This window comes from Microtus ochrogaster, unplaced genomic scaffold, assembly GCF_000317375.1.
Source record: "Microtus ochrogaster isolate Prairie Vole_2 unplaced genomic scaffold, MicOch1.0 UNK45, whole genome shotgun sequence".
NCBI classification, from domain to species: Eukaryota; Metazoa; Chordata; class Mammalia; order Rodentia; family Cricetidae; genus Microtus; species Microtus ochrogaster.
Window position 1 is genome coordinate 707963 of NW_004949143.1, and position 10949 is coordinate 718911.

The following is a 10949-nucleotide window of genomic DNA, read 5'->3' on the forward strand; positions in this document are numbered from 1 at the left end:
TATATATATAATTTTTCTAAAGTTGGTAAGGTGGGATTCACATCAGCTGTAACTAAAAACAAGCAATATTGACTGCTGCTTTGAGAAACTCCCCATATCACTTAATCCACTGTTAGCATACTGATTTCTCTCTCAGTGAAAATAAGCAAACAAAACCCCATGGGTTTCTTAGGCGTACTCTACTGCTGTTCAGGGGAACTAAAGTTTATGTTTAATAACATTTATCTTTGCTGTATTTCATGTTCTCTCTTCTTTTAGGTTAACAATACATGCTGAATGTCCTATGCATTTGGAAGATTTCCCCATGGATGTGCATGCCTGCCCACTGAAGTTTGGAAGCTGTATGTATTTTCTGGTTTTGTTTATCTAATCTGCTTCCAGATGAAATGTAATGTATTCTACTTTTCCCTGGGAAGTTCCTAATACTGAGTTTACAGCAGACTTTAATCCTTGCTGATGTGGACTGAGTGAGTCAGGAGAGTGGGGCCAAGTAGGACTAACTGATCAAGAATAGTAGACTCGACTTTCAGCAGATTTTTCTTTAAAAAACCAAACTTTATTCCATTCTTTCAGAATAATTTCTGTCATTAGGTGGAAGCATCAACATTTGTCCTTTTTTAGAAGACAGAGATGATAAAGAATATGAGCTTCTTAAGGACAAAAGAATACATAGTTTTTAATATCTATTCTCCCTGCACCTCCATTTATTACTATTCAGTCCCCAACAATAGGTGGTAAATAGTAGGGGCAGCTGTAGAGATTTGCTCATGTTTTAGAGCACTGCCTTTCCCATTTGCTGTAACTCTTACAAAGAAAGCATTAGAGTGCATTTTGAAATGAATTGCAGATGTCAAATGTGAATATACTTGAGAGCAGTTTTGAACATAAGGTTATCTAAATAAGTTGGAGTAATATATCAAGATCTGTGTTGATCACATTTGAATGATACTGAAATAGAAATTGCATTTGAAAAGTCTCAAGTAATTATGTGTGACATATTTTATCAATTATTAGTTTGTCAAATATTTACAGACCATCCCTTGTGTAACAGCCTCTATTCTATGAGCTTGGAATGCATTCATTAATAAAACAAAATCCTTAAACTATGGAGCTCATATTATTGAGAATAATATGATAGTGAAATATAAAATAAACATTGAATAAAAGTGAAAGTAGGTATAAAGTAAGGAGAACTATGGAAAAAGCTTTGAACACTTGGTAATTATACACATGTGTAGGATGTAGTATGACATTTCAAACACATATATAATATAATGTAATATGATGATTAACTTAAAGTAACTAACATTTCCATCATTTCTAGTATTTTTCATTTCTTAATGCCAAGAGCAGTCAACATTTTTCATTAGGTACTTTGAAATGTACAGGTGGAATGCTCACAAACTATAGTCTCTCTGCTGTGCTATAGAACAGTATAGTATTTTGTTGTTAGGAGGCTGCTAGTTAGTTCCCAGCTACTTAGCCCTGAAATAACCACACAGAAACTGTATTTATTAAATCGCTGCTTGGCCCATTAGCTCTAGCTTCTTATTGACTAACTCTTACATATTAATTTAACCCATTTCTATTCATCTGTGTATCTCCATGTGGCTGTGACTTACCAGGTAAAGTTCTGGCATCTGTCTCCAGTGAAGCTACATGGCTTCTCCTTGACTCTGCCCTTCTTTCTTCCAGAATTCAGCTTAGTTTTTCTCACCTACCTAAGTTCTGCCCTATCAAGAGGCCAAGACAGTTTCTTTATTAATCAATGGTATTCACAGCATACAGAGGGGAATCCCACATCAGTATTCCTCATGCCCAACTGCATTGTGACAGCTGTTAGGTACCTATCGCCTTAATTTTATCTACCTGTACATTTTGTTAAATAAGGCAATCCTGACCAGTCTGTTTTCAGTTTAATTGACAATCAAATATATCATCCAGGCAGGAACAACTCATTATCCTTATTCATATTATGTATAAATTAAAATATTCTAAAAGTCTTGTAAGATCAGACATTTTTATGATGAAATGGGGCAGATGATGCAGAGATCTGAGGAAATAATGTTCTAGGTAATATAGATGCATCTCAGGAAAAATATTTGAAGGAAGAAAAGTATTTGGCTTTTCCAATAAATATCAGAGCAGCCATGTGGCTTCCCAGTGGGCATAAGAATGAAAATAGTAGGTATAGATGAGACTGTAAATTAATGTAGAGTCTCCAGAACCTTCTGGAACACTGAAGACCCTTAGATTATATTCTGTGGGTAAACAGAATATTTTGAATTAAAGATTGGTATTGTTTGACTTAGTTTGAAAGAAGAATGTATTAGGTATAATGTATTAGGTATTTTAAAACTTGTTGATACAGAAAATATAATTAGGTAATCCATTGTAGTTTATATTTCAGTATTTAAGGTGAGATATGGTGATGAAGGTTATTAAAGTGAAGATACTTCAGCTTCCCTGTGATAGTAAAAGGTGATGAGGAGTTGCTATGCTATGAAAATACCTACAGCAAGATCCCCTGATGAATTAGTTATGGAGCAGAGGGAAAACTCAAGAGTAACTAAGAGACAGTCATATTAATGAACTTGCTGTCAAATGAGACAAGTAGTGTTAGAAATCAGAGCAGCAGGTTTGAGAAAGGAGCTGACTTGAAATTACCCTTCAGAAATGCTCTTTATTAAGAGAGAGCAACTCACTAGTGAGAGAGACATGATCAAGATTTGAGATAGAGAGCAATTAGAATGAAAAGAGTATACAGCATAGGCAACACCACAGGGCCCAGAAAGGAAAGAGAAACCCCTTGAAAACTTGGAAAGGAACTCCATTACGCTTAAAATAAAAAGTGAATAAGAGATAGCTTAAAGTTGATAGAGTAAGAGAGATGGACACCATGGACAGAATGGCAGGCGTGTGAAGGGCCTACAGGCAGAAGAGGCAGAGAGAAATAAAACAGTCAGGAAGTAATTAGGTAGCCCTGCCATAAATCAAAGACAGCTTTGGGAAAGTGTCAAAGTTGTTTCCTGAGACAAGAGCAGCAGAGATAAGAAAGAACACTTGTTTGTCTGTTACTTCTGTAATACTGGAAACCAGAGCAGGATGTGAATGGCTAGATTGCTCTAGGCTGAGCATCTAATCTTTTAAGGTCCCAAGCATCTTAAAGTGACAAGCCCATGATCTAATGGAGAGATACAGTGTCAGCTTCTGAACTCCATATCACTCATATGCACATCCACATAAACACACACACAGAACTGAAAGAAAAAATACAGAAAAAAGTAAGAAACGTGTTAAGCATGGTGAAAAAATCATTATGTGCAACTAAAAATGTCCTATAAGAATTTCATACATGTGTATTTTGCAGAAGGAAAAGAAACTTTTAAAACTGATAAAAATTATTAATCCAAAATCTCAAGATGCACACAGATAAATATGAAGAAAACAATGCTGATTTTAAAGTTTGCATGGAAACATTAAGATGCTAAGAATTCTTAAGATTGTGAATAAGAATAAATCCACAGAACTCACAATGAAATCAAATCTACTTGAAGCTACAGTAATTTAGACAAGATATTACTCTTTCAAAAATAGACTAATAGCATCGAATTAACAAGACATTGAGAGAAGTCTTGGATATAATTTTATATCAAATATATGTAAAAGTAAATTCCAGATGGATTGGAAATCTAAGTAAAGAAAAAGAGGCTATCAACTTGAGGAGGGCCATACGAGGAGTTTGAAGGGGGGTATTTGAGTGTTTGAGAGGGCCTCAAGAAAGAGTAGATGGGCGGGGCTGGAGGAGGAAAGTAATGTAATTCTATTTCAACTAAAAACACGTTTTAAAACCAGAACTTTTAGATGAAAATGTAAGAGAATATCTTCATAAATTGAAGAAGGTAGAGATCAATTGAACAAAGCCATAGACTGAAACTGAGAAGATACCTGAGATATCTTAAACAGTAGGAATTTCTATTTATCAAAATATCATTAAGAGAACAATAAGACAGGGTGGGAATGGCAGAGTGTGGTGGTGCAAGCTTATAACTGTAGCACTTAGAAATCCGAGGCAGAAGGACTAATGTGAGTTTGAGGCCAGTCTGTGATACATAGTGAGTTCCAGGATGCCTGGGTTATAAACTAAAATTCTGTGTAGACAAAAAACAAACAAACAAAAATAAAAAAACAAAAGTAAAACAAAAAGACACCAAGAAATCTTTTCATAGGATGAGAAAATTATTTGTGTTATGTATAATTTGTATTATGACAAAATATTCAAATACATAAGACTCCCAACAAGTCTCTAGGAAGCAAAAACTTTAGGATTTCTCTGTTTCTCTCTCACATTTGGACTTACTGAGTAGTTGATGACTACATTATCAAAGAAACAAAAATTTAAATTCAGAGTGTACCACTGCACATTCACCACATATGGGTGAGGTTTTAGAGCAACTCTGTACTTTCCTGAATATAGACTTCTAGAAAGTTTAGGGGAAATTGTTTGGTCATACCTCATAGTACTGAACATATACATATGAAACATTTGCATTTCTTGCCAACAGTATATAAATATTTATGTTTATTAATATTCAGGTAAGTGACAGCTATAGCAGAACTAGTTGTAATAGGCTCACACTAAAAAAATATCTTAAGGGTGGATTAGACATGTGGTGTATACCCATATCAAAAAACAATAATATTATGTCAATTATGTTCAACAAGTTGAATAACAGAACAGATAGCTTTCTGAGAAAAGCCAGATATCTGAGTAACATCTTCAGTGTGGCTCTGTTCCTGTTATATGCAAAAATAAGGAACATTAATCTGTAGTAGAAGTCCTCAGTAACTGTGTAATTGCTCTTGATATCATTTCCAAATTTCTGGCATTAATGTAGGATTAAGATTAGTCTTATTAATTAGGATTAATATAGTATAGGATTCATATGCTAGATGTTGCAGGTGATATGAATTTTAAATAGAGCTAGAGTCATGGATCAAAAGTCCAAGTTTTACTTCCAAAATGTGTTATCTCTTGTGAGAATACCCTCAACATTTGCATATCCTTTACTAGTGTTCCATGTTCATTTCAGCTAACAGTTCCATGTTAGAGTGTATCTTTGTGAGAGGGTAAAATCAGAAATTTCAGTCAAGAGCAGAGAAATTCAAAAAAATTATTACATGTATGATGGCTTATCTGCTTGTGCCAAACTCAGTTCCTCCATTTTTCAGTCCCACAAACCCTGCCTAGAGAATGGTGACACTCACAATGGGCTAGATCTTCTCACATCAATTAAAACAATCCCCCACAGACATGCTGTCCTAGTTCGCTTTCTACTGCTGTGATAAACATTCTGAACCAAAGCATCTTGGGGAGGAAAGTGTTTATTTGACTTAAACTTCCTGATCACAATCTATTATTGGGGGATATTAACATAGGATCTCAAGCAGAAACCTAGAGGCAGGAATTGAATGAAGATGAGATCATGGAGGAATACTTCTTACTGGCTTGTTCCTCCTGGCTTACTCAGTTACTTTCTTATACAATTGAGGGCCACTTGCCTGTGGTGGTACAGTCCATAGTGGGCTGGGCCCTCCTACATTAATCATAATCAAAAAAATGCTCAATGAACTTGCCTCAGGCCAATACAATAGAGTTATTTTCTCATTTGTAATTTCCTCTTTTCAAATAACTCTAGCTTATGTCAAGTTGACAGAAAATAAACCAACACATATGCCCACAGACCAGGCCAATGTAAACATGATTTTAGGTTGTATGAAGTTGACAGTTTAAGGTAACCATCACAGCTAAAAATATACACACAAACATATATAATTTTGAAGGATAATTTGCCACTAGCAATATGTAGTAGTAAAGACACAGCACGCACTAATATTAAATAAAGTCAAATGATCAGATTGTGTGCTAGCTAGTCTTATGTCAATTTGACACAAGTTAGAGTTATCTGAAAGGAGAGAACCTCAATTTATAAAATTTTTTCATAAGATCCAACTGTAGGGAATTTTCTTAATTAGTGATTGATGAGGGAGAGGCCAGCCCATTGTGGGTGGCACCATCCCTATAGTTCCTCGATGTAGGAAAGCAGGCTGAACAAGTCATAGGGAAGTAAACCAATAAGTGGCACCACTCCATGGCTTCTGTATCAGCTGGAGACTTTTCTCTGTGCCGCTGGATCCCGGTGGACTTGTTTCTCTTCCACCCATTTGTCTTCACAGCCACTCATGAAATAATCATTTGGAGGTTTAATATTAATTATAATTGTTTGGCTGAAGGCTCAGACTTTTTTTTGTTTTTTTAAGACAGGATTTCTCTGTGTAGCTTTGGAATCTGTCCTGGACCTAGCTCTGTAGACTAGTCTAACCTTGAACTTCCAGAGATCTGCCTGCCTCTGCCTCCCAAGTGCTGTGATTAAAGGCATGTACCATCACCACCCAGATGGTTCAGGCTATCTCTACATATAAATTAACCCATTTCTAACAATCTGTGTATCACCATGTTCTCTGTGATTTACCGGTATCTTATTCTGGTATCTTATTCTTCTGGCGACTGCTGGTGTCTCCCTGTCTCTCTGCTTGGAATTCCTGCCTAGTTATATTCTGCCCTGCCATATATCAAAGCAGATTGTTTATTAACCAATGGTAATAAAACATTCACAGCATACAAAGGGGCATCCCATATCATTCTTGCCTCTAGGATCCTGCTCTGTTTAAGTTCATGCCCTGATTTCCTTTGGGAATGAACAGAAATGTGAAAGTATAAGATGAATAAACCCTATTCTCCTCAACTTGCTTTTGGGTCTTAGTGTTTTATTGCAATAATAAAAGCCCTAATACAAATTGATACCAGGAGTGGGATATTTATGTGATAGATGTGACCATGTTGCTTTGGGGGATGATTGTAGAAGCACTTTGGAATATTGCGCTAGAAGAACCATTGAGTGCTAAGAGCTCTATTTGTTCTGTGGGCACTTGGAAGGTAAGAATGTTGAGAGAAGTGCAGAAGATGGAGGTCTGGCTTGGGAAGTTTCACATCGAAGTTTAAAGACTCTATTGAGGTCATTTGTTATTTTGAATTACGACCCTGTGGTCCTGCTTAGCTGGGGCTGTAGAATCATGTGCCATTAATAAGTCAGCAGAACTACTAAATAGAAATTTGCTTTGCTGAGATACTTGATGCTGGTTGACTGGAGCTAAGAAATTAGTAGTGATTAAGAAGAGACCACACTGAGGTGAAATCTTCTAACAGTGTCCCTTGGAAACACACAAAAGCTGTATTCCAGAAACAGCCAAGGTTGTACCTCATGTTGGCAGCAAGACTTTGTAATGGGTAAAAGTCATCCAGGTGGTATTAGTTTTGAAGGTATGAAGGGGTCATGGGGAGCAGTCAAGACTTGGCAGTGTGAGAGACTAGGAGAGGCAATTGGTGAAGGTAAGGCTTCAGTGGCAATTGAAGGCCTAGAACTGAAGGGATCATACAGAGAAGTTGAGGCTTGGCACCATGAGAGGCTACTGGTGAAAGTGCAGCCCAGTTGTAGCAGAAGACCCCAGCATTTTAGAGATGCCAGTACCATGACCACCCAAACAGCAGCAGCAGTGGAGACTGGCCAAGCTTAAAAGATAAGCTGTGTGTGCTGCAGAGGGGGGAGCTTGAGAAGTGAGCCACGCCCCTTGGAGAAACATAGAAAATCATGAGAGAATCCAGATATTGGACACTGAGTTATTTACAGTTTTGGACTTGAAATTTGCTTTGGTTTTATTGTGACTATACCCTAGTTCTTCCCTCTTGAAGTAAGAAAATATTTAATTTATTTTTTTAATTTACTGGAGCCAATAGTTAAAAGACTGAACTTTTAAAAGATTTAGGATTTGAAAAGAGATTGACTATTTTAAAGGGATTAAAATTTTAATGTTTGAATTTGTAAAGACTGTGGGACTTTTAAAGTTATTTATGATTTTAATGTAAGATCTTTGGGACAGAATAAGAAAGGAAGGTTTGTGGCTTAACAGTGATCTACTTGTGTGTCAAGTTGACAAGAGGTCAGTGATGCTGGCCAGTCTTTCGTCGACTTGATATAAGTTAGAGTTACCTGAAAGGAAGGAACCCCAATTGAGAAAATTTCTCTGTAAAGTTTGATTGTAAGGCATTTTCTTAATTAGTAATCAGTGGGTAAGGGCCCAGCCCATTGTAGGTAGTGCCATCCCTGGGCTGATGGCCCTGCTTCTGTAAGAAAGCAGGCTGAGTGAACCATGGGGAGCAAGGCAGTAAGCAACACCTCTCTATGGTCTCTGCGTCAGCTCCTGCCTCCGAACTCTGACCCTCATGCTTATATGGCAAGTGCTTTACCAATTGATCCATTCTCCTCTTACAAAATTTTCTTAGATACATATGACAATGCAGATATGAAACTGCCATAGAATTATATGTGGTACCAATGAGAATTTTGATGTCCATGAGTTCTTGGCATGTTGTTCATTACAAGTAAATCATAGAATAGCTTACTTATTTGAAAAAAAAAGTCCTAAATAAAATATATGCAAGTCACAATATACATGAGTAAGTATAAGATTTGCTTATTAGTAGTATATTCAGTATTGCAAAATATTACAGAGACCCAGAGGTTGCATTGGTTTACTAAAAGATTCACCAGAAATTATTTTTCTAGTAAACTATCTATCTAGAGCATTTTAAAGATACAGTAGCTGCCATCATGAGATGGAGACACTTTACCTCTTTGACTTTAACAACAGACAGCTTAAAACTCAAAGGGAAGGGGCAAACTGTATTGTGCTTAGCTTCCCTTTCTGAGCTTAGGTACCCGAGTTAGGGTAAGGTGCTCACTCTAAATATGAAATTTGGTGTAGGAATTCCCTAGGAAGAAATCAAATCATTCATTTCAGATATTGACAAAAAGTCTGTATCTTTATGCCATCTCACACCTTTGTTAATCTCTAAAAGATTCTGTATTTAACATTTTAATTTCAAATCAAAAAGAAAACATTGACAACCAGATATAAAGGAATGTGGGATTTCTGGTATACATATTAAAGTGGTAATAAATAAGTTATGAAAGAAAATTGTAATAATTGTTGCCATTTGAATTTTTATTTTTAATTTAAAATTTCATTAGTTTGAGTTTTATCCTAACCTCATTGGCACATTTCATCATTAATTGAAGAAATTTTTATTTTATTGCTGGCAGTTTATTTTTTATTACCAGCCTGAATCACCCATTTCAGGTATGTTGCTATTTCTTGTCTCCTTTGAATTTGACATTTGTGAATGAGGAGATATATTTTCCCCAAGAAAAGGAAAGGTGTGAGTCTAGAACATTGTCAGTCCTTAGAGGTATAAAATACGTAGTTTTATTTCACATATGTTATAAATATAATAAATATTTACTGAACAGTTATTAGAGGAGTTATATAAACAATAGAAGGGTGGATTCACATGAACAATATGCATATATCTAGATAGCTTTGTCAATGAAAGATGTATTGAATTAAATGTTATTAAATCACATCCATGTTTAGCATAATAGAAAATCATTTTTCATTCTCTTAAACTTCTTTTTTACTCAATTCTGCTATAGATGCCTATACCAAAGCTGAAGTGATTTATTCTTGGACTCTTGGGAAGAACAAGTCTGTGGAAGTAGCACAGGATGGCTCTCGCCTGAATCAGTATGACTTGCTTGGTCATGTTGTTGGGACAGAGATAATCCGGTCTAGTACAGGTATTGGCTTTTTTATCTATTAAACTTCTATGTAATCTCTACCATATGCCAACATTGTATGCGTAACTTATTTAATCTTTAAAACAGTTTTTTGAACACTATTACAGTGATGAAATTAAAGGAATTTAATAATTTATCCCATGTTGGAATTCAGTGTCAGAATCAAATTTTGAACCCAAGCAATAAGCTCTTAAGTCCCTCTGAAGCCCAGTTCCCTGATGCCTTCTAAGTGTGACAGAAGTAAAGGAAATGTGATAGAAATCAAAGAGGGCATAGTGGTAAGGTCACTGAGCTTAGGTCAGAAAAGGTCGACTAGTGCTGAGGCAGTAAGGTATTAGCCCTTCTAGAGGTTTAAGAGAGTAGTCAGCAAATTAGTTTCTTCACTAGATTACCGACCTCCAGGAAAATGTGTTTTAACAAAACCTGTGACATCTTCGCAATAGCTTATTTTTGGATAAACAAATACTTTTTGAGAGACGTGTTCTGAAGTATGCAGGTTGTCCATTTGTATACTACCTGATTGTAGAGGTACAATAAAAATGAAAATTTACTTGAAATAAAAAGTACGTCAAAAGGAAAACAGAGTAATTGGAAAAATGGAATAGATGCTAGATTCCATATGTCACGTAACAATCCTTTGTGCAATTATAGTGTGGAGGTGTTCAGCATTACTTTTTAAACAGTCTCTGTTGAGTCCACAATTACTGATGACGTTGGATACCCAGCCATTCTTTCATTATTTGGACATTTTTCAGCTATGACTTCATGATGTTATAGCATGTCATCTTGGGTGTCCTTCACTTCAGGACCAGGGGAGAATATAGCATATTAGAAATGCCTTTGCGCAGGGCTGTGGATTTCCTATCCTCAGGAGTATATTTTGTACAAATTAATTGTGCTCCCTGTCTTAGACCTCTTCTGAAACACCTACTTGGCATCAAATTTGTCAAACAATCTTACTAGTTATCCAAGCAGTCCAAGATCTCATTTCACGGTTTAAACCACTGGTTCAGTTTTATCACATGGAAAATATATGTTCATAATAGGAATATTAAAAATGCATGGGAAAGTGTACCCCTTTTTCCACACCCTCTCCAGCAAAGGCTATCATTGGTGTTTTTCATTTTAGCCATTCTGACAGGTGTGAGATGGTATCTTAAAGTTGTCTTGATTTGCATTTCCCTGATCGCTAAG

The 10949-nt window shown here is 36.0% G+C and overlaps 1 protein-coding gene across 2 annotated transcripts in view; it reads left to right on the plus strand.

Annotated features, from left to right (window-relative positions):
- Positions 1-10949, plus strand: part of Gabra3 (gamma-aminobutyric acid type A receptor alpha3 subunit) — a 271578-nt gene that overhangs the window by 215511 nt on the left and 45118 nt on the right. For both annotated transcript variants that reach the window (XM_013354470.2, XM_005369171.3), the window contains exons 6-7: positions 259-341; positions 9612-9755. In XM_013354470.2, the coding sequence (XP_013209924.1) occupies positions 259-341; positions 9612-9755 (227 nt within the window). The remainder of the gene's footprint in view (positions 1-258; positions 342-9611; positions 9756-10949) is intronic.